At 38.8% G+C, this 23,800-nt stretch overlaps 2 protein-coding genes across 19 annotated transcripts in view; one reads left to right on the top strand and one right to left on the bottom strand.

Moving 5' to 3' along the window:
* The window catches only part of FUBP1 (far upstream element binding protein 1), a 37,282-nt gene extending 27,325 nt beyond the window's left edge, over positions 1-9,957 (top strand). For all 6 annotated transcript variants that reach the window (XR_012629850.1, XM_074876354.1, XM_074876353.1 and 3 more), the window contains one exon: positions 8,922-9,957. Coding sequence is in view for 5 of the 6 variants with exons in the window: in XM_074876354.1 (XP_074732455.1) it covers positions 8,922-8,939 (18 nt within the window). In the remaining variant the exon portion in view is untranslated. The remainder of the gene's footprint in view (positions 1-8,921) is intronic.
* Positions 46-23,416, bottom strand: NEXN (nexilin F-actin binding protein). 13 transcript variants are annotated; one of them, XM_074876340.1, is made up of 14 exons: positions 23,363-23,416; positions 15,487-15,568; positions 14,150-14,341; positions 13,934-14,015; positions 13,691-13,839; positions 12,321-12,362; positions 11,001-11,195; positions 10,735-10,905; positions 8,214-8,399; positions 3,968-4,168; positions 2,371-2,592; positions 1,108-1,293; positions 293-653; positions 46-186 (listed from the first exon to the last, which is right to left on the bottom strand). In XM_074876340.1, the coding sequence occupies exons 2-14, from the start codon at positions 15,511-15,513 to the stop codon at positions 173-175; spliced, it is 2,028 nt and encodes a 675-aa protein (XP_074732441.1). In that variant the 5' UTR covers positions 15,514-15,568; positions 23,363-23,416; the 3' UTR covers positions 46-172. The 13 variants fall into 13 exon arrangements, with proteins under 13 accessions (XP_074732441.1, XP_074732443.1, XP_074732434.1 ...); XM_074876342.1 differs by having other exon boundaries at positions 15,487-15,564; positions 23,363-23,384; XM_074876333.1 differs by lacking the exon at positions 23,363-23,416 and adding an exon at positions 22,804-23,064 and having other exon boundaries at positions 15,487-15,564.
* Between the last annotated feature and the right edge of the window lie 384 nt (positions 23,417-23,800).

Genomic DNA, 23,800 nt, shown 5'->3' with positions numbered 1-23,800 from the left:
TTTTGTATTGAGCAAGAAACCTGTACACTCACAATTTGAAGGTTATTCTTATCTGATGCAGGAATGACAAATCAATGCATATCCTTGCTTGCTTTAGTTGACCCCATCAGAGAAAGAGATGATGCAATAAGAAAGTTTTGAGGGGAAGAAAGATTCCAGCTAAAGTAGAGCATTAGTAGTCATCAGCTAGAAAATAAAAGGGTTAAGAGAAACAGATAATTAGATTTTCATGATAGGAAAGATGCAAGAAGAATATTTGAGAATTAAAGCAAACTAAAACGCTAACTCTTACTTTCAATGGTGAGAATACAGGTGCTAGCAGATGTGCCTCTGTTGTTGACTGCTTTACACATATATTCCCCTTCATCTTCTGGGAAGGTTTCTGGCAAGTAAAGGCAATAGGTTTCTCCTCTTTCAATATATTGATAGTCCTCAGAGTCCTGCAACATTTCCCCCTCAAACCACCATGTAACTTCAGGTTTTGGTTCTCCAGTAATTTTAACTGTAAATCTCACTGGCTCGCCATCAACAACAGATGTGTTTTTCAGTGACTTCTTAAACCAGGGAGCTCCAGATCGAGCTTGATCCTCCTCATCTTCGCAAGTAGAACCATTAATAATACTTCCCTCTTCTTCTTCTTCCTCTTCCCTTTTCTGTTTTAAAATAAGTCGATTTAGAATATTGAAAGTGGCAATAGCAGTATGACTGCTAGTGATATGTATTTTCTCAGAAACATGGTTTCTGTAATCAGGGGAAATGCCACACCTGTCCTCACTAGATAACATAATGCACTGAATCTGGATACGAAACAGGCAGTAAAATGGATTCTAATGAGGCCAGAACCTCAGGGTAAAATACAGGCATGAATGCAGATTCCATTTTAAGACTATTCAAAAGGATACAATGAACTTTCTTTGCAGTATTTCTCTCATACTCTTCAAGAATATGTGAAAACACCAAAAGCAATTTTACATTATTGCAGCAATTCACAGCAGCTGTTAAGTATAATGTTCCTTTTATACCTTTGGCAGTGGTGCCAGCAGTGGTAATCAGATGCTAAGTTAAAGGACACTTAGGACTGAAGAAAAGGTATTTTCTAATTTATACCTTCTGTAACGCAGCATCAATTTCCTTTTGTTCAAACTGCATGCGTAGTAATTTCTGTTCTTCAATTCTCCTCTGCTCCTCTTCTTCCCTGGCTCTTGCCATTTGCTCAAAACGGGCTTTCATGTTTACTTTATGAGTAAATGGAGCCTCAGATTTCTTGGCTGGTCTCACATCTACCTCCTCATCCTTGGGAAAAAAAAAAATTTATAGGATTTACCACCTTTTAAATGTGTATGATAATAAAACTAGTATTGTAGAGCAGTAATTCTTAACTGAGCAAAGCCACGCAGTCCTGTTTTTCTCAGAAGTTTGTTTAATGTTGGGTTTGAGATCAAGTCTCGTAACAATTTATCCCAGGGATAGGGCAAAATACTTGCAGAAGTAATTTCAAAAAAGTTATGTAGAAAAATACTTCTGAAAACTTATTTTCATACAGAAGTTAAATAACATCTTGTGTCAATGGTAAAACCTTAGTGACTTGACTTTCATGCCATGATATAGTAGCTTCAACTCCTAATGCAGGTTGACCTTACAGAAACATAATTGCAGTGTCAGTCGTTAAAAGCTCAAAAACAAAAGATAGGCTTTGAGCTGATACTGAAGTGACTGACTGCTGTGGATAACAACCTTAGAATGAGACTCAGATCAGGCTTATTGACTGGCACTACCACATGATTATGTCATGAAAGCTCACATCAGTGTTTTGGGTCATAGAGCATAGTGTTGATTTACTGGTTAGACTGATAGCTTCATTTCTTGTTTTTCCCCTCTGAAAAAATGTGAGACGTTCCAGTCTGAAGCATAGATAAGTAGACATCCTTCTCTGCTCTACCCTGAGAAATTAGTGAAGAAGATAAGACTCTATCTTCAAACTGTTTTGTTTGGATCTTTTTTCTTAATTCATAGAGTGGAGAATGAGTTAGAGTTCAGGAGGAGAAGCAATTCATGTGATGCTTAATTCTCAAACGTGAATGTTTCAAACCCACAGGCTGGTAGGTTTCAGCTTGTTACCATGCTGAATTGAGAACTTTGAGCAAAAAAAACCCAGATCTCTGCTGACCAGATGACTGATAATAAACTGGTGCTGTTTCCTTTAGGGATGCTGAGGTGAGGCCTCCTCATGCATCCAAAGGAGGGAACAGGAAAGAAGGGAGAAAATTTTGAAAATACAGCAAACTTTGCTGAAAGCAGCAGCACTGTCCCCTCCTGGATCATTAGTGTGCTAGCTGGGTATATCATTAACACACACAGAATGCAACTTACCTCTTGAAATTTTTCAGCTTCTCTTTCTCTTATTTCTTCATCCATTGCTCTTCTCTTAGCTCGCTCTTCTTCAATCTTCTTCTGTATTTCTTCTTGAGACAGTTGTCCTATTTTTTCAAACTTGCTTTTTAAGTTCTTTGCCTGAATAGAACCACTTCTTTTTAGCTTTATTAATTCTTCATATTCTTTGCTTAGCTCAAAAGTTTCAGACTCTTCTTCCAGCTGTTCAGAAATTACAGAATGTGTAAGATGGAAAATGCCCTAGTTATTTTTATTACCTGTTCTTCCCACAGATAGGTGTAACTTAATACACTTGAAGGTCTCAGCTATTTGAAACCAGCACAGAGACCTTTTCCCTCTAATTTTTTTTTTCCTCGTTATTCTCAGGATTACTGCGTTTGTATTGCATCTTAACTAGGTACAGATTTCAAAATACCTTGCTTGAATGTACCCTTTGTTTAAGTATTGCTGTCAATAAACCACAAACTCAGAAAACCAGGCACCTAGCAATACAAAATACTTAGGATCTGTAATTTACCTCTTTGCTTTACTTGCAATATGATATGAAATAATTTTCTAAAATACAGCTACTTTGTTAAACAGAAAATTATTACTTTTTTTAAATTCAGTAAAAAGCAAATGAGATTCCAGGATGTCATGGCTGGAAAAGAAATGGCAGTTCTGAATCCTGTAGTCAAACCACATCTGAAGCTGTAATTGTTGATACTTTACTCCCTCCTTTTATGACCTCTGACAGCAAAGATGTATGTGCATTTTAGCTGGATGTCCCCATCTCGCCCTTCTTCCTCAGGATGTGTAATACAAAATTTACTTACAGGGTAAAAGCTAGAGCCTTTATTACTCACTCCAGCTTTGCTTAACAAAAATAAATAGATAGATATATAAATTATATAAATAAATTACACAAATATATATAAATAAATTACAAAAGTAAATAAATGTAGTCCTCTAACATTCAAAAGGGAATAATAAAGAATTGCCACCCACAGATCAAATTGAAGTGTAAAGTTCACAAACATGTTTTAGACATCTGGTATGCAAAGCAAATTTTGTGTGTGATTTTTAAAATCAGCTGTGACAGTCTTCAAACCCTTGATACACTGGTTAGAAATAAGTTGAGGACACCGTAACTCTTTCCTAATTAACACAGCATTCCCTTGAGGAAAAGCAAGAATTTTGCGCTCTCCTACTTTCCATTTTTGTATTTTCATTTGGGAACTAGGTGTTTCTGTTTTCTCAGTATTATAAATATTACATAATCATTTTAGTAATACTGTAGAATTTTCAGAAGTGACTAAAATGAAATTAAAAATTTGAAATTGTGTTTTTAAGGGTGGCAAAGGATAAAAGCATTTTAGTGGTAGATTAGTGATGAAAATGTATCTTACTAGACACAATGTTACGTTTTAAAAATATATTTTTCTATTTTTCATTTTCACATAAAGTATTGATTTAAAATTCCTTTTGAAGGAATCTTCAGTTACAGTCTTAAACTTTGAGATTTTAGTAATTAACTGAAATGATCTATTATATTTTTTATTCAGAACACGCTTAGCATATCCTTAGATATACAGACCTCTCCCATTTCTTGTCTTAACTGTTGAAATTCTTGCTTTTCCATTTCCAACTTTTGCCTACGCTCTTCTTCTGTGCGTCTCTTTTCTTCTTCCATTTTTTGTCTCAGCAACTCCTCAAAATTAATTTCCAGTTTACCAGGTATGAGGGATTCTTGAGAAACTGTTTTAAACATTTCTGGTGATTCATCATCCAGCACCTGCTGGGAATTCAGAGTATTAATGATACATCCTAAAGGTACCTGTGATGAAATCTCAGCATTGCTCAGACAAAGATAACCAAATATTTTGCCACATCTGCCACAGTATAGTAAGATGCAATATGACATGTGGGTATTCCTCTAATTTTTGGGAGGGATTGTGTTTGGGGCGTTTGTGTTTGACTTTCGCTCTTTATTATTGAAATGCTAAACTTTCATAATGAAGATGATGTTAATTAAAATGCAGTCTTTTTTGCAAGATGATGGAGATGATTTGCAAGATGATGTTCTCAAAATGCAGCTTGGGGACCTGAAACAGTTCATTCCTGTTTATTTCACAGAATATCATTAGACAAAGTACTTGTGTTTAACTGTCATTGCTCTTAACACTGAAGTACATATATCTGTAATCTTTTTTGAAGCAAACTAATTATATTCCTGTTATTAAGCAATATTAGTATTCCCAGTAAGGATAACTGAACAGAACTTTCTACAGGAAACTTTCCTTCTGCACAAATTGGTTATGCTAGGTTATGTTGCCAGTTCATTGCTTTGTACAACCCAACAGCAAGGGCTTCCTCCTCTCCCAGTCCTTTTCTCAGGCTTCACAGTAGGGTTGGGCTTTGGTCATTCATGAACAGTTTGCTTATTCTGTAGACTAATTCACAGAAGATGGAAGGGCCTAGGAAAGGCAATTTTCATTACTTCCAAAAGCAGGAAGTGTAAGAACAAACATTTTGTCAGACTGAATTTGTTGAAGCAAAGCATGACTAAAATATGAAACTGTATGATACGAAAATGGCCAGGTAGCATGACAGTCTGAGTTATGCAGGAAGATTTTAAAATAACTTTTTGATAAAACCTATATAAATGTATGTTTGTGCATGTAACTATGTAAATTTATTAACAGAGGTTGTTTCAGCAGGAATGTTCTGTAGATAAATGCGTGAGTTGGGCTCAGATACTGATCTAGAACTGTGTGGTGATGTGGCGTTTGGCACTATTTAATTGGGGCATGTTTGAAAAGCCTTGTGGCAAACATGGAAGAGCCCAATGTGCCTTAGACTGTGTAGGCATTCGCAAAGTAGTAATTGGTCAAGTGCTAGAAAGCATTAGAGAAGCAAAACTTTGAGAAATTGTTTTGACTAACTATATAAAGAAACAGAAAATAAACGTATTTTTTAAAAGATTCTTTGGCACTCCCTTTTCATTCACTTACTGCTGTTGTAACTTACACCTTTCACTGCTGTTTGTGCCGTCTTAGTTTGTAACACTGTCTTGACTTACTTTGCCCATATCCTTTTTATTTGTCACTGCTCTTTCAATAGTTTTTTTGGCCCAATCCCACTCAAATACTGCTATTCACTGTAGATGTCCTTCAGGTTTTCCCTCTGAGTAAGCTTACAGTTGGACTTCAGCTCCACCATTCCTTCCATTCTTCATTCGTTTTACATAATGTGAGCGTATTTGTTGAAATTGTATTACGGAGAAGTGGAGTCAAAAAACAAAGCTGTAGACTATTTCCTTTAATGAAAACAATGCATAGCCACATAGTTTTCAGAGGCTAGCCACAGCTAAAGTAGCAAAGAAATGTGAAAGTCTCTTGCTTGTGATGCATTAGTTCATATGCTTATCACTTCAAAAAGATATAGAAACTAAGTGAATATGAGAAGCATTGATTCAAAATTTACCAATGCATGCATGTATAACCTTTAAAAAGCTGTCTATGTGAGCAAACTAGCAGCTGTCTATTCTGTATTTTCAAATCGGTAAGTTATGAAAAGACAGTATGCCAACTTATTCCTGGTTAAAAAACACAGAAAAAAATTCAGCTGAAGTGTGGGATGCACAAAACCCTTGTGGTTAGTTCAGTAAATATTTTAGCCCTATTTTGTGAAGTGAGGCCATACTTTTTTTTTTTTCTGCAGAGTGGGAACAGATGGTAGTGAGAAACAGTCCTGTAACAACCATAGTTTGCAGCACAGTCAATCAGTTTTCAGTGGGCAATGACTGATACAAAGTAGAAGATTTCTTTTGTTAATGCTAAGACAGGTTCTTTATGCAGTCTCCAATGGAAAGAGACTGACAGGACTGAAAGATGAATGCTTCATTCTGAAAGCGATCACATTGATGATGGGAAGCATGGAAGTATAAATGTGAAATAGGGAGATCCTTCCAAAAGGAGGTGACATTTGTGTTTTCCAGCAACAATATTACTACTTCCATGTCTGTATACTTTGAAAGCGAAATTAAAATTACTAATCATGAAAAAGGTTCTAAAATAACTACTTAATTTAAATGCTTAAATAAAAATTGAATGTGAGGTTTTACTGCTTCTGAAAGATGACTAATGTTCTTAAAATGTTTAAAAGCACATCCACATTGTGTAGCTGTGGAAAGTAGAGGAAGCACAGGCTTACATTTTCTGTTACAATGGAAAATGTGGTGTTCATGTTCAGGATGCTAATTAACAGAAAACTTTCAAACATGTATATGCTGAAAATACATTTTCAGTTAGTTTTTTTTAATTACTGTCTTCACTGTCTGCAGTTACAATGCAATCATAGACTCTGTGCTGCATCTAATGGATTAAACCCTGTTTAATCTGTGAGATTTTTCTTGCCTGGACACTTGAGTTTAGGTTCTTGCTACATTGAGGCAGAAGAAAGCGATTCTTAAGAAAGCAGGAAAAAGCAGAAGACAGCACCTACTTTCTTTGCTTTCCTTTAGTTGTCTGCTAACTTTTCATAAAAATTGTAATGGCAGAAGTCCAGTAGCACTCACTTATTTTTTTTTTTCTAGTGGCTTTAGCTTCTTTTTTCTCACTTTGGAGGTATGGACAGACATTATTTTCCATAATTGCTTACCAGTTGCAGTACGAATTTACATTGTAGTTTCTCTAGGTAGTCTTTCAGTGTAGAGGTCTTTGGCCCAGTTTTCAGGCAGAGGGAGCACTGCTAGCAATATTAGTAGTCATACAAAGTTTTAATTTGTCTCACAAGCAGTGCTTTGAATGGTGAGGAGAATTTTATTAGGCATATGCTGTTGGTCTTTCCCAATAAAACCACAGAGGGGAATGTAGGAAGACGCTGCTAGTTGAGTGGGTTATTCCACAGTTCTGTATGGCATGTCTTGTCCTTCCTTTTGAAATGAACAATACTTAGTTTTAGTTGATATTTGTGTATTTTAATACTGTATTTCCTAACATCCACCAATAAGTAACTGGCTTATACCCAAAAGCCTGCTGAATCTTGAAGCTATTGGAATAAGCATGAAGAATACAGTGAAAAGCTCCACGCTAGTTACTTTTTGTAAACAATGTTGTTGCCACCCTCTGAAATTGGGCATCTTTCTCTGCTTTCAGATAGTGTCAGTATGTCAATCCTAGGTCCCTGAAAATTTATCTTCAGTATAATTTTCCCTCAAATTTTGGAAGTCATTGCATATCACAGAAATCTGTATTTCTCTAAGGAAGTTCCGTGTTACAAATTTTTCTAATGGTAAATGTCACAAGTTACTTTTCTGTTTCTCTGAACAAGCAATGAAATACAATGAAAACATCCATTAGCAGAGTTTGGCCTCCTTAATTTTTCCTTCCTAAAGGGCCACAGATGACTAAAATTTGTACTTGCAGTGAGCACTTTTCTATTATGCCATTAATGCTGTTTTAGCTAGTAAGAGCTGGTTGGTGGACACCCTGTAAAGGTAGGAAGATAAACTTGGAGGAGTAAAAGGAATTGGTGAAAACTTTTTGCTTTCCCAGTTTGTTGCATCTAGCCTATTAATACCCATTGGACACAATATCTGGTTTTTACTAGACTATTTAAAATCCTTTCTAGGCTTGCTGTGAGGAGGGATTGTTCTGTGATGATTTTTGGTAAATGATTGATTAGTTTACTACCTTCTAATAAGTAGTGAGGTGAACTAATTAATGAAGGACTTTAGGCATGCATTCCTAGCTGTATTTAAAGTTTTTTTGCAGAGCTGCTTTCCAGTTCAGTTGAGACTTAGGTAAAAATTAACTATATACTAAACAAAAATGCCATACCATGTTCTTCCTTGCTTCAGCAAATGCTCTTTTCTCCTCTTCTATGCGTCGTCTTGCATCTTCTTCTGCTTTCTTCTTTTCCTCTTCTCTCCTCTGTCTTTCTATTTCCTCAAAACTGAGTCTGAGTTTACCAGGACGGAATTCTTTAACAGAATTTTCAGATTCTTCATCGCCACCTTCATTTATCTTCAGAGAAGAGGGAGAGGAAAAAATAGAAAGGACTTACCCAAACATAAAAGTATTCTTTATAATAAATAAATACTCCGTTAATTTCTTTCTGATCTTTTTATTAGTGTTTCTTTCTCCTGGGAAAAAATAAATCAAGAGTTTCATTCCTTTAAGAAACATTTTAGTCTTGGCTTTAGCCAGGGGAGGGAGAAAAGAAGCATATTTCAGCATCCTATATATAGCTTCTATAACTTTTAAAAATCTGTTAAGTGTAATTTAAAGAACAATGTGTTATCAGGGAATGGCTGAACATATTTTATGGTCTCAGGTTGGATCATTTACTGTAAATCACTCCCTATTCACTTTCTTTACATCACTTTCATAGACCTTTATACCATCAAGTCTTTTTGTTTGCATATAAATTGTTTTCACCAATGCACTCACCAGTTAAAAAAATGCTGTAGAGTTTTATAGCAAAACTAAATCAATTAACATTTTGCTATTACTCCAGACTGAGATTCTTGTTTCTTTTCTTTGTAGACATTTAATCATCACTGAAGAATGGGAATTGAGATACTCTGATCTATTCAGTATTGCTTGTCTCCAGTGAACACTCATCTGCTAAGAGAAGCCTGTGGTTTGCAAACTGCAATCAAGAACAAAAGAACGAACCATCCTCAGAAGACATCTCAGAGTGCTTTATTTGTTAATGGAGGAACTGGACTGAGAACTGTCAGAGTATTGATAATCCAGATTTCTGTATACTGCAAGCAGCCCTGAGACTGGTATGTGGGGTAGCCAGTTAAGGGAATTACAGAAATCTTTTCTTTGGAATTTATAGGGAAAAAAGAAAGAATTGAAGGAAATTGACTGCTGAAGTCTTCCTTTAAGAAAACTTTGACTTTAAATTTTGACAACCACTGATACCAGATCAAACTGCATGTTAGAAAATTTCTTTTGAGGTAGAGAATTTGTAAATTACTTTATATTACTTGCTTAATAAATGCATATACATAAGGGTGGGAGACGTGAACAAAACTTCAGTTAGAATGACTGGTAACACCATGAAGTTCTCTCTCCTTCATTTTCTTCCCTTCTCTCCTTCACTGGTATCCCCGGCCCAACCCCAAATAAAAAGAAAAAAGTGCATTATTGGTATAATGTCAAGGTGATTGGTGTGGAAAGGTTAAGTGATTTGTTGAAGGTGGGGGTGGAGAAGTAAACGACAATTTGGGTGTCTGCCTAAACCTAGAACCGTCTCAATTTGGAGCAGTCGGGAATTTCAGTGTTTCAGCTTTCTGGAGGTTCTGTGGTAGGGTTTTTTTCCTAGAGAACATAAACTTCTTGCATGTTTTTGAAATATAGTCAATATAGTGATCCTGAGCTGTTTGTCCAAGAATGTTCATTCATAATTATACTCTGTTTAAGTTAGTAAATTCCTAGAAATAATATTTTCAAAGATTTCATGGAAGATTAAAAATTCATTTCTCATTAATCTTCTTTGTATGTGAATTAACAGTCATAATGATCATGATTGTACAGGGGAAAGATACTTAAATACAGAACTTAAACAATGCTTTTGGAAATGGAGTACGGTAAAGTGAGGAAATATAGAACTAAGCTATCTGGTATATCTATGTTAATACTAAGTGTATGATTCCTTTAGTATGATTGAAGAACAAACTATAGTGAGGTCTGCTTATAGTTGATCTAAAATAAGTCTGGCTTATGATAAAGAACACATGGAGGCAGTTTTACAAGTAATATAAAATAGGAAAGATGAGCTGCATTTCTGAAAATTTGGGGCTTAATCTAGTAATTTCTAGTATATTGTTGTTTATGTCAATACATACAAGAGAGCTGACCTGTCTTTTTTCATAAGACAGAAGTTGTAACTGATGTATTTATCTATCATATTTATAAATAAATATGAGAATAAGAAATAGCATTCTGTTACTACAGAATGTTTTCATCAAAAACTGGTAACTGAAACATCTTGAAGCACTATTTAAGAACAAAACAGACAACTAATTATCTTCTTGAGGACTTACGGCTTTAAGGTACTACAAAGTGTAGCTCTAAAACCTGTTAAGATTGCTGATAAATTTAAAACACCAATGGTTTTACTAAAAGAATGGTTTTACTAAAAGAATGTCTAAAGCGTTATGTCACGGTGGTAACTGAGTTAGACCTAAGGTTAAAAATACGTCTTTCAAAAATTAATTTTCAGCCACTTAACAGCTTGAAATATAGTTAAAGGAATAAGAAAAAAGAAGGATCAGATACAGGAAAGAATGTAAAAGCACATCCTATGTGAAAATTCTGTAACAACATGAACAAAACACATATCTACCATTTGCTGTCTAGCTTCTTCAAAGGCACGTCTTTCCTCTTCTAAACGCTGTCTTGCTTCTTCCTCTGCTTGCCGCCTTTGATTTTCCTGTCTTTGTCTTTCAAGTTCTTCAAATGTTACTTTCAGCTTACCAGGAGACAGTGGCTCTTGTTCATTGTCTTCATTTTCACCCTGTGTCAGAAAAATGAAATAGTCATATCTTAAATAATAGATATTTATTTCTTAGTTGTTTTTTTTTTTTTTTTTTTTTTAGATGAGTGGTTTACCATGACAAACGAAAGGCACTTGGTTTCCTTAAGGGATTGGTTTTGTTCCTCATGTTTTAGCTTCATTTCTTCATCATGTCTCTCTTGTGGTTCTGCTCTCTCTTTTTCTGTGTTCTCAAAGTTTATTTTCATCTTCCCAGGTGTTTTGGTGGGTTTTACGGGCACTACTGTAACTAGCAGTGAATCATCCCCTTCCTGTCCAAAAAGATAATTATATTTTCATAATGCTTGACTTCTAAATAGAGTAATCTCTTAATGAAACTGCTGTTTTCACCTGTGAGCACAAAAGCTTCCAAAAGAATTACCTGTATTGAGTATTAACCACAAGAATAATCCCATCTGCCTATGGCAGTCACTAGTTTTCTCATGCCTGAAGAGCATCAAGACTGAATTATTATATTTTAAACATAACTACTGGTAAACTCCTTAATTTCTTTACATATTTTCATTAACTGTTAGTTGTAAATATTCATGGTTTGGAGAAAAACAGGTAAAATTTTGAATACATAGCAGTTGTAGCCACACTGATTCCAGTCTTATATTTACTACATAAAGGATATACTGCAGTTGGAATAAGCTAGTAGTTCTAGAGAGCAGTATGTCATTTGTCAGGCAGAGTAATTTTTTTGAAGAATGTTGCTGCTTCAAAGCTATTTTCACAACTTACTTGCCAAAATACATTTTACCCGTTTTTTTTTCCACAAAATACCATGATTAACAGGGATACTGTCAAATAACTTACAACTAATGGGTTTTGGGTGGAGTGTTTTTTTCTTCTCTCCAAAACTGTAGTAGGAATGTGATTTTCTTGTGTTAGTGACAGACAATAGGACCTTTGGACCTAGCTTTTTGAAATTAAACATTTATTTGCAATACTTAAAATCCAAACCCATATGTAAATTAGTCAATTATAAAAAAAAAAAAAGCTAAGGTGTTTGAACATCTGTATATTGACAGAATCCCCTTTTAATTTCAAGTTTAAGGCAAAGAGCTTTTAAGATGATACTTTCCAAAGCCAGAGGACTTAGAGTACCATTACCAGTATACCTCAAATCATTCTGGTGGCTTTGAGTATATATGTTTTAGATGTTTGTAACTAACCACAAAGTATTCACAGTGCAGACTCTATTTCAAACTTAAATAAACTGACTTAAAGTACAGACATATATTTCCATATACTTTAAAAATTTGTTAGCTCCTTGGTTGAATTTTAGTTAAGTATTTGTGTGCCATTTTCTAAGTCTTCCCAGCCCAAATTACAATTACAAAACAAAGTGAATAAAAATGTAAGTGAGCATTTCTTTAAAAAAATCTGATTACCTCAGCTGCTGATTCAGTTCCCGTATTGTTAAAGTCATCAATCTATTAAATGAGAATTTCATATGATTACATTACTTCGGCTCTTTGCCTTAGATTTGCAAACACAGAACTGGAAATTCTTTTTGTATCAGTGATATGTGTGTAGCACTTAAATTCACAGAGGTGATAAACATTGAACCTTTGTTGGAATACTTCAGATAGGTTAGCTTGTTGAGGAGGAGGGAACGTGACATAAAACATCATACAGAAAGTACACTAAAGCATTCTTGACACTTCAGTGATGAACTGAGAAGAGCACTTTAGATGTCTGTCCTTTATTTAAGCATTCCAGAATTGTGTAAAAAGAAAAAAAAAGCTAAAGCAAGCTCATTGATTATTATCTGATTCAAGTGATGTTGTCTTCCCCTGAACTCCTGCAAAAAGCCTATTGCTGTACTTGCATCATATGGTGTGTTTACTTGTTACTGTCTAAAACTAACATGCTTTCTAAAATTCTACATCATATGTACTTCTGCCTTTCAGAGTAGATTAAACATATGCTAGATATATTTCCAGTTAAAAGTACAGATTTAACAGTGTTAAAAGTCTTAGTAAAAAATACTATCCAAGTCCTTGTTGAAAACTGACGACTCCTATAGCACTGTTTTTCCTTTCTTACAACAAAAACAAACCTAAATTAAGGTTAAATAAAAATTTCCTGATGGTTCTAGTCCATCATTTAGACATTCACTCTCACTGAAATATTTGCAGCACTGAAGAAAACTTGCAAAAGGAATTAAATATGATATGCCAATGCAAAATACTGCAGAAGACAGTATTTGCTTCATTGGCATCAACAGAAGCTAGAATCCGTTCATATATATATATATATGCAATAAAGATTCGCAAAGTGGCAAAGGAATAAAACATGATCTGGATCTTCATGATTAATGGTTTTTACTGCATTAGTATCTTCTCATTTTTGCCTGCCAGTGGCATTTTCTTATTTCTTCTTGCTTGCCTTAGTTCATCTGTCACTGAACTGTATTCACTAACATATAAGTAAAAATTGTCTGAAGGTTGATAAAATGTAAGAAACATTGTCAAATTAGTAAATTCTATAAACTCTTGTATGCATATGACACCAAAATTTCTGCCTGACTCACATTTCTACCAGGTTTATGCCTACCTGGTTTCATCTGTAACTCGAAGTTTAGTGCTTAAAAAAATTGGTACTGTAAAGAAATGAAGATGAAGATACTCTGAACATTATTCCCCGCTTGTAAATCACTACTTTCAGAAATCTTAAGATCAAATCTTTCTGATCAATGCAAAACTTTGTGTCGATTGTTTACAATTACATCCTGACTACTGTGATCAGATGAACATACCTCCTGTGCTTTTTTTGCTAATTCTCTTTGAATTTTTCTTTTCTCAATCATATCTTGTTCAATTCTGCGCTTTCTTTCTTCTTCCATTCTTTTTCTTTCTTCTTCTTGCCTTTGCTTCTCCATTTCTGCAAACTTGCCTTTAACAGTTCCTGTGAATATGAAATACACAGTTCAGTAGTTACATCTAATACTTACCTAGTGAATTATGTGGCCTTATTATGAATTATGTCGGGCCTCTCTTACCTATTAGCTTTGGAACATAACCTTTTTCTATTTTAGATGATTTTGTGTCATCTTCTTCATCAGATCCAAGCAGTTCTTTCATCTAGTTGATGAAACACAAAGTAAACTGTCTTTATACCTTAAATAAAATTCCAATATTATTGTCTTAATGTGAAAAGATTTTCACATATTAAATTGAATATTAAAATAACACAAAATATTTGCAAAGAAAATAACCTCCTGCTTTCTCCTGTTCCATTCTCTCTCTCTAACATATTGTTCTTTTCTTCTTTGCTTTTCATCTCTAGATCTCCTTTGATTCCTTTCTTCCCTTGCTTTCTGCATAGCTTCAAATTTATCCTTTACATCACCCTTGTGAAGCTTGGGCACATAGGATTTTTGGACGGGTTTAGATGAAGAAAGCAGAATCTTGGTGAAGATATAGAAGAAATGAAGATAAGAAAAAGAAGGTTGAAACAGATGGACAGAAATATTCTGATCGGATTAGAAAGAATGTAAGAACATAAAACAGAAATGCATTTGGGATTATGAACTTTGTGCCACTAGCCATCATCGATTAAGCATCATTGTATTTGTTCACACATACTAATAAATACTAAAATATCAAAAACAACATTTAGCATTGTATTACACTTAGACTATAAGTGATTGTAAGGAATAGCTACATACCTAAGTATATGAGCGTACATTTTCAATAACTATGGCTTTAAAAATGAGATACAGATTTGTATTGTTGCTTTCAATCATAAGCAGTCACCAAAGAGCCTCTCTACCCCTAACATTTAAAATAAAGACATAGACATATAATACAATATGTATTTCTTTTGCAACACTTCAACAGCCATATATGGTTTTAAAACAAATAGTATTTGTTCATTTAAAACTTCCAATACATTATATACTTATTTTTTAATATTTAGAGAAGCTCGGAAGTCTGGTGATTTCATGATATGAAGTGCCAAGATCACTGGACTTACAGGACTCTGATACAGCTGATGGACACTTCTTTGCCAATGCTTACTCTGTGAGTGTCCAAACAGTAAGAGAAGTTCCCACCTATCAACTACTGTGAAGTTTTCTCTCTTTTTACTGTAAAGACTATAGGAATGCTCTTAATACAGTAATGCTGAAAAAAATGCCTGAAAACATTCCATGTTTCATGTTTTCCACCTAAGCCAATAGTTTTTGTTCCTGTTGGTCAGTGAGTCTATGTAGAACTATTTGAAGTAGCCTAATATTTACATTTTAGAATTAGATGTGAATGCTGCCCTGAATTTCCCCCCCAACATTTAAAGTTTCTTCATATCTTGTTACCTTTATTCTACCTTCCTCTTTCATGTTTTTTTTAATAACAGTAAGAACATATTTCACAGATTCCATCAAACCAGATAGTTTCCTTAAGCTACTTTCAAGTGCCCTTCCATTGTCTTAAAATAACAGCAATACCAGCAGACTTTTTTGTTTGTCTTTTACAATGGTTTGTAATTACTCTTTTTGCAAGCATCAGTTGTAAATGACTACATTACTTTGATTACTTTAAAATTGGTACATACCTCAGTTTTCTGTGCAATGTCATTCATGGCTACTGTATTGTGCTCTGCACCTGGTATGTTTAAGATTGCTTTCAGTTTCTACCTGAAAGAAACAGTTGTAGTTATATTCCTTTCTTTTCCTTTTAAATGATGCTTTAACCATCTTCCTGTAAATAAGTTTGCATAGGCTGAAATCGATGTATCACAATTTCATTTGGTCCTTTGAGGCTTTTGAAGACATCAATAGGTTCTAAGTATGCAACGCTAATTAAAAGAACAAGCTTATGATTCACTATTCATGCTCATAACTCCTCTATATAGTCCTTGATATTGGTTTTTAATTTCCATTAAAAAAAAAAAAAAACAACCCAACAAAAAAAAAACAAAACACAAAACCTTGGAGCCAAGCTCTGGCTGCCCTGGCTGGTTGCGAAACTGTTTTTCTCAATACTCATGCTAGCAGAAAGGAATGTGCTCTGCACCTCCGCTGCTCTGCTTCAGCCTACGGTATGAGCCAGTCAGCTCAGGCTGCATGAGGTTTGTGGAGTGCTCAGGCCAAAACCCCACAGCCTCCTGGAGACGCTGCTGGCGGGGGAAAGGGCCTGGTGGCTGGGGGAACCTACCTGCGCCTCAGAGACGCAGCTGGATCTCCTGCCCGGGTGAAGGCTCTTGCCTGAGTCTCAGCCGGGCTGGCAGCTCTCGCAGCTCTTCACCCAATACGTGAATACAAAATAATGCTTTCCTTTCTCCTAGGACTATTCTAGGAAAAACTAGTTCTAAAAACTATGAAATGAGTTAGATAAGCCACATACATACCTCAGAGAAAGTATTTATATCCTTTAATTGTGGGCTGGAAATTGCACTGCATTTTTTAAGAGAAAAGCGTTACAAATTTTAAATTATACTATATTTATTAGGAACCTAACTGAAGGCACAGTTCAGGGCAAGCCTGTTCCTTTTTTTTTTTCTTTCTTTTTCCTTTTTTTTTTTTTTAAAATCATCGGGTCTATCAGAGGTTGTGGGAGGAAGGAAATCACGACGTGACTCCAGCACCACTGCTGTCTGTACTGATGCCCTGAGTCCCAGGCAAGCCTAGAAGCTCAGTGTGCTAAACGGTGCAAACAAACGGACTTAAAGGCTCGAAGTAAAAAGGCTGGAAAAGTAGCTTACTGCTGGAAGGGACTTCTCAGTCATGGTTTAGAGGAACTGAAGTCAGGGCATTTCATGATACAGAAAGTTAAGTTCTTACTAGGTCTTAGCCTTTAAGTTCTCTAATTCTTAATTATAAACATAATAAACATGGGAATTTTTATGTGGTGCTAAAAATAAAGAACATTAAGTGTTATTTTCATATAAGCTTTTCAAAAATACACCAATGTCATCAATGCTCACTGGTGCTGCTGTAGCTATACAGATTGAGTGAGATTCTTGGATGTCTTGGGATGTTTTTCCCAATGAAAGCAGTCACAACATATGAAACAAATAAGAGCATTTAGCTACCAATCCCTGCTCAGATTTACAAATTCCAAACTCTTCAGCTTCAACAGAGATGTTCTGGAGAACATTTGGGTGTTCCTTTTCAACAAATGGGTATGGAAAGTCATTCCCCTCCAAATCAGAGTTGACAAATACCTCATTTGCAGACTGATAGAAGTCTAAAGCATTTCAGTTTGTCACTTGTGAACACATGAACGTAAAATTACTAAGTGCTAGTTCCTATTTAGACTGTTTCAGATTAGCAGTAGCATGTTAAAATTCTGTTGTGTCTAGAAAGGCAGATAATTTCACTAGCATTCTTGTGGTGTCAAGGTCCCTATATACTTTATTATGCATATGTATATTCTGCAGCTGAGTTTGCACTTTGTAAGCTTTAGCTTCATGCACTTAAGTAAAATCTACATTGTGATGAGTATAACCTTAAAACTAGTTAAAATTTTCTGACTTCCTCATTTTTCTAAGGAGGTCTTAGACAAGTTCTTCTCTGTTCTCTTCTTTTGCTACTCTGCTTTTTAAATTTCTTCTTCCCTACTTGTGGCTGATAGCCTTTAGCCTTCTACTTCAAATACAGAAGCTGAATAAAAGGTCTACTGCATGAACCCATCAGAAGACAAAGGAGCGTCGTGCACTGGTACAATTCATGCACTGAAGTAGCCTGAGATGTAGAGACCTTCTACCCTTCATACAGGGCTAGTATGTTTGTAAGGCCCAAAAGTTAAGTAAGGCCCAAAGATAACCTTTCACAAGGAATTCCACTTCACCTAAACACCTCAAGTGAAGGCTACTACTAACCTTCACTACAGCAACATACCCTTATCTATATGGCTTCATCTTAAAGTCATTTGAAAACTCACTATTCTAAAGCCTGATTTGCTTATGTGCAATTAATTGTAGGAGGATTATGTTTACAAGTCTGAGAACACACTTCAGCTTTTGAGCTTTTAGATCAACTTTGTCTTGACCCTTTCTGATAGCTCCAACTACCTGAACCCCCTGACAATGTCACTAAGATTGCTGACAGCAGTGAGACCTACCTTCAAATAATAAATCTGAAATTTTCTTTAAAAGTGAAAATGTTGGAAGACATTTCCTTAGCAAATTCCTGCTGTCTGAACATCTAAAAATGTGCCAGTCCAACAGGTTGTGGGCCTTCAAGATGGGAGATAAGTTTCTGCCATTTGGAATACTGCCATATCTGCTATTACTTTAGGCTACCTTTCAGTTCTTTGGCATCACTAACTCTTAATATGCTTGAAGGTTAGCCAGCTGGCTCTAAGACATTTTGCATCTGCAAGTCATCCTACCTCCACCTTTGATGCTAAAAGATATGGATATAAAGCAGTAGGGCATTAGTAAACATGATACCACCCATGTTTGCACTTTCATCCTTCCCCATGGCAGTTAAACCTTGAGCAGGAACAGCAGCAGGACCCCACCTCAGGCACACCTCAAGGCAGATGAGTAACTTCCAATAAAGACAATCCAGAATCTTTAAGAAAAAAAAAAAAGCACCCCTTGAGTTTTGGCTTCGGTCTGTGAGGCAGTGACCACTGCTTCAGAACAACAGCGGATTGAAACTCCTTTGTATCTGCCTTACGTATCGTTGCTGAGAAAACAGAAGCAGCTAAACCAAGAAGTCCTGACACCTACAAATCACAGAAGAACAGTGCCTTCATCATCTGGAGAGCTTTGCAAAAGTATGCGGTGATAAATTTCCCAACCCAAGAAACCTTGACCTACTGATTCTCTTGTTAGGGAATGAACTAGTTATATTTTTAAGTTGTGTGTATATATATATTCTTGTTTTGTAGTATGAATTTTCCCACAGAATTCATCTAATACAAGTAATGTTTATTCTTTGAGGCAACAAGAGTCTACTTGTATATGCACTTACTTCAGAAGAGATTTGTTCTATTATGAAGCTGACCAGTCTTAAGATTCAATATCATCTTTTATTTCCTGAGATCAACTTATCTCATGAAAAGCTGTAAGAGCTCCTCATTGAAGCTTCCCACTCAGAAAAATCCCAGATTATAATGTCAAACATAGCCATGATCAAAAAATGCATTCAGCTTGTTACCAGGCTTTTCTTTGCCTATCCAGTCTCATCACTTTAGCATTCACCTGACGCTAGTCTATTTATTTTTTCTCTCCACATTTTTACCTTCTTATGATTAGAAGAAATATCTCAGGAAATGTTAGTCTGGTGTTATAATGTTTATACTGAAAGTACTAGACTGCAGTTCCACTTTCAAAGGAGGTCTACATTGAGATTTCTCCTAGAAGTGAAATTTAACCTCCATGCTTTGATCAGTATTCCTACCTCTGGAACTGAATGGAAGAGAAAATACCATTGCTAGAATAAACTGACTGGCTGTAATGCTGAGAGTGATCTCGAAGAAGTTTCAATTGAAAATGTAATACAAAACCAATAATGTGTAGGCAGCTAGGCAATAGATTAAAAATACGCTGTAAAAAAAAAAACATCAACTGTTTTCAAGCATCTTGTTTGGTGTAAATGGGTAAGCTATCACCTCTGATATGTCTTGATTTGTTATGATCATAGCACTTTTTCAACTTTTCACGCAGATTCCCTAAAACCTTACTTTAGGCAAAATAATCAAAGTGAACAAAGAAAACCATTACAGGGACACAGAAGGTTTGATGGCTCACAAGTCCCAAAATCCATCTCCTTAAATTCAGTTAATTTCCATTTCTGGAAGGAGGTCGGAGTCCTCAGTTGATCAAAAAGTGTTGTGCAGCTTTAACCAGACAAAAAACCTCCCATAAATAATATAATTCCCCTTCATTAGAAAACACAGAAGTTCTTGCTTTTCAGTGGCGTGATTAACATCCTCACATAAGACACAGGAAAACACCAGCATGTTCCTGAACTAAATATTACATTTTACAGTAGGAGTACAAAGCCAGGACTTTAAAAAAAGTCTAGTTCCTCTGTGATTCCTCCTTTCGGGAGGCCCCCCTGCTGTCCTACGGCTACTGTGAGTTATAAATAAGCCCTTCACGGCACAGTCTAAGTTACGTTTACCATCTGTCTCTTCTTTGTGATCTACTTGCAGGGAAGACTCCATTATATAAGAAAACCATATTGTGAGAGTTGGAAACTCACTACTTGCAGCCAAAGCACTCAGCAGAGGAAAACACAGTCCACAGTGTTAAAATATTTAATGAAATACTAAATAGAACTGGAAAGAGGAGGAGAAAGAGAGCAATGTTCAGCATTTATGTCCTTACTGTAACTCGTCTGGAATGACACTGCCAGTTGTTGTACTAAATTACAGATACTAAAGTAGCTACTAAAATTATCGTGCATAGGGGAAGATCCTGAACTGGCATAAACCGTCAGCTCCACTGAAGCCAATGAGCTATGACAACACCAGCAGTCTAAACTTCACGTTTTGTAAAATACAAAACTACTCCCACTTGCTTGTATTTCCTTCATTAAGTCTTCATAATGAAAGACTAGAATGCTTACCAACAATTGACCCAGATAATTCAATTTCATACACAATCTTTTCCTCAATCTTTGAGTTTATTGCACTTCATCATCTATTGAGAGTCTCATATTAGGGTAGAATAGTCCTTGCAGATACAATATTATTCATAAAAATGTATTTATTATAAAGGATTTTGTCTATGTCTGTTTATATAACATAATAAATGCTCTTAATGTGACAGTGCCATGGAGTCCAACTGCTGTGTTAAAAAAATAAAATCACCCTTCTCTGTAGAAAGATCTGTCTGTTAATTCCTTACTCTCTTCAGGTACTATTATGGGGTACATAGGCTTGAGAGCAAACGTAGTTGGGGCTGAGAGGCTGCTGTGCTATGGGGGAAGCCCTGCTGAGATCTTCTGGCCCATGATTTCATGTTCCAAGATATCTGCTGATCCTAATCAGGAGTGGCAGTAAATTGTGAACCGAGGTCCGCAAGAGAATAATCAGCGTATTTTGCCCCATGCCATGGTTCTTCCAATTCCCGCTGTGTCACAGCGGAAGAGAAGCAGTATGGTTTGAGCTCAACTCCTGTTGACTTCACTGACAGGACTTTAGAGAGCAAGGTACTGAAATGTGCGATACAATACTGGACATGAAGCACTACTGCAATTTGCTTCTTCCCTTCTCCGATGACAGGACCAGCCTATCTGCCTCTTCTCTGAAATCCTCACGGTCAACTCAGACTGACCACGGTGGTGGTCACTGTGCCCATGCCATGCCTCTGCCCCAGAGGAGAGGTCTCCTGCCTTCAAGGAGATAAACTGCCGTTTCCAGTTGACCAGCGCTGCTCCGCTGGTAGTGCTGGTGCCAGTAAAAACCAGATAGCGTGTAATCCCTTCATGTGAGCGGTGCAGCTGCCTTCAGCACACAGCAAAGGGTCACTCCTATTGCTTCCTGAACTGCTCTTCCCCCGTCATTAACCTCCACCTCCGTTTCCCCACAGCGAGCTTCCAGAGGGCTCACCATGGCACTGTTCCTTGTTAAAGGAGTTTCAAAGCTGAATATCCAAGTATGGTAAATGACAGATTGTCTGACTTCTCTCACTGAGGAAACTACTCATTTAAAATATTCCAGAGGCACTTAGAGAAGGTATTTCTTAGACATGTCTTAAACCATCTACCCAGTTCTTGTATTTCACCAGACTGCGCCTTCTGCATATACTAGACATACTCTCATACTTCTGTATGTTCCTTAATACACTTGGCCCTCTTATAAGACTAATGATTATTTTACAATTTAATTTCATTAGACATTTTTCTAAGAGCTCTAAGGTCTCTTAAGACCTGAGATCTAAGACTGAGTACTCTGTCTCCTAGCATGCAGCTACTTGCTGATTAATTTTCAAAAAATACTACTACGTTTCATTAAACATGCTTTTTTCGCAGATACTCATTGTGCTAGCAGAAGCTCTTATTTACCTAAAACAAACTTGATAGCAAATCGCTCGTAAGCTGTCACGGAAGCCCAATATTTTCTTCCAAGCCCTGGCCGTCAGAGTCATCGCCTCAGGGTGAAGCAGAACCTACAAACGCACACAGTCCGACCGCACCAAGCAAGCCGAACTCCTCTTTATGTAGAGACATGTGGCTTATGAACACGAGCGATTTTCAAACAACTTTTATTAAACGCACATCCCTGAGAGGAGGCACCTTCCAAGGGAGCCCGCACGGCACGGCCCCGCTCCCAGGCTGCCCGACGGCGGCTCCGGCTCCCCGGCGGGATTCCCCGGCGGGATTCCCCGGCGGGCACAAGCTCTCCCTCCCTGCAGCGATCGCATTTAAACGCGGCTGCGAGTCGCCGCCGCGGCGGGTGCCGCGCCGTTCCGCTGGCCACCGGCCGCCGAGCCCCGGCCGTGCGGGGACCCCCGCGCCGCCGCCCCGGGGAGCCCCCGCAAGCCTCGCCCGGCGCATCCCGCCTCCTCCTTCTGCGGCGCTGCCCCGCCGGCCGCCACCCCCAGCCTAGGGGCGCCTTGGTGGAGGCCCTCGACCCCCGCCGCGCCCTCCCCGGTGCGAAGGGGGCTGATTCTCCCGAGAGAGCTCCGGGGGGCAACCGGCCGGCGGGGCTGGGAGGGAGGGGGGCGGCGGGGCGGGCTCCGCGGCGGCGGACGGAGGCGCCGCGGCCGCAGCGGGTCCCTCCGAGGGGCGGGGGGTGTGTGGGGGGTGTGGGGGTGCAGCCCGGGCCCGGCCAGCCCGGGCCCCGCCGCACGGCGAGGGAGCGGGGCAGCGGAGGGGGGCGAGCGCGGGGCGGGCCGGGCTGGGCTGTGCGCGGCGGGGGAGCCCGCCCGAGCCCTCCGTCCCCCCCGCGGCGGCGGAGCCGCTCTTACCTGCGAGCGCTGCCCCGGCGCTGCGGCTGGGCGCGGTGCCGGCGGGCGGGAGCGGAGCGGAGCGGAGCGGCCCTTGGCTGCGCCCGCCGCTCCGCCGCGCCGAGTTTCCATAAAAGTCGCGACGCGCGGCCGGCGCCCGCATTCCAGGCGAGCCCCGCGCCGCGGCAGCTGTCCCGGCCCCGGCCCGCCATGCCCGGCCCCTCGCCGCGGCGGGGGGCGCAAGCCCGGCCGCGCCGACAGGCCCCCGCACCCCCCCGGACAGCCGCCCGGGCCAACAGGCTTATTTTGGGCTGGAAGCACCACGGAGCTATAAATAACCGGGGGAGGGAGGCAGCCCCTCGGCCGCCTCCAGCCCGCGCGCTCCCGGCCGGGCAGGGCACCGGGCCAGCGGCGGGCGAGGGCTCCGCGGAGGGGCCGGGGACCCGCCGCCCGCCCTTGAGCTGCCCGCGGCTGAGGCGGCGGCGCCGCGGCTGCTCCACGGCCACTTCCCCGGAGCTCAGCGCCTGCCGTAACGGCCCGGAGCCGCCACCCCGGCGGCCAAGGGTCACCGCGCACCTACCGCAGCCTCCGCGCTCCCTCCCTGCCCGCACCGGCGCCGCCGGCAGCCGCTGGGCCGTGCCCGGCCCGCGGGGAGGCTTTATAGCCGCGGCCGGCGGGTTACGGCCCAGGGAGAGCCACCGACTAAGAATAGCGGTGTGACAGCCAGCTGGGGCAGCGGGAGGAATCTCGCTGTGCCGGACCTGTGAGACGGAGAGTGCGTTGGGCTCACAGCAGCGCCTTTCTCTGGAAACTTTACAAAGCAGAGGCAGAAACATGACTTTATTACATCTGAATACATTCCTTTTCCTGCCTAAAGATGACTGGTTTCCTGCACGTTCCACTGCAAGGTCTCCAGTGCAGAACTCTCCCCTTCCTATCGCACCCGAATTGTGTCTGCCGCACTGGAGCCCAACTTTCAGCTGGATTATAAATATTAGGATGATAACCACATGACCTT

This window comes from Strix uralensis, chromosome 8 (assembly GCF_047716275.1).
Source record: "Strix uralensis isolate ZFMK-TIS-50842 chromosome 8, bStrUra1, whole genome shotgun sequence".
Taxonomy (NCBI): domain Eukaryota; kingdom Metazoa; phylum Chordata; class Aves; order Strigiformes; family Strigidae; genus Strix; species Strix uralensis.
This window is presented reverse-complemented; position numbering and strand designations above follow the sequence as displayed.

What these genes read in the sequence shown, in the direction of transcription:
- NEXN (XM_074876333.1), bottom strand. Translation starts at nt 22,914, where the DNA reads ATGGAAACTCGGCGCGGCGGAGCGGCGGGCGCAGCCAAGGGCCGCTCC. An exon ending in AAGAAGCTAGACAGCAAATG is followed by an intron (nt 8,400 to 10,734) that starts GTAGATATGTGT and finishes TCTTCTCTGAAG; the next exon opens with ATAAATGAAGGTGGCGATGA. An exon ending in TAAGACAAGAAATGGGAGAG is followed by an intron (nt 2,593 to 3,967) that starts GTCTGTATATCT and finishes ATTTCTGAACAG; the next exon opens with CTGGAAGAAGAGTCTGAAAC.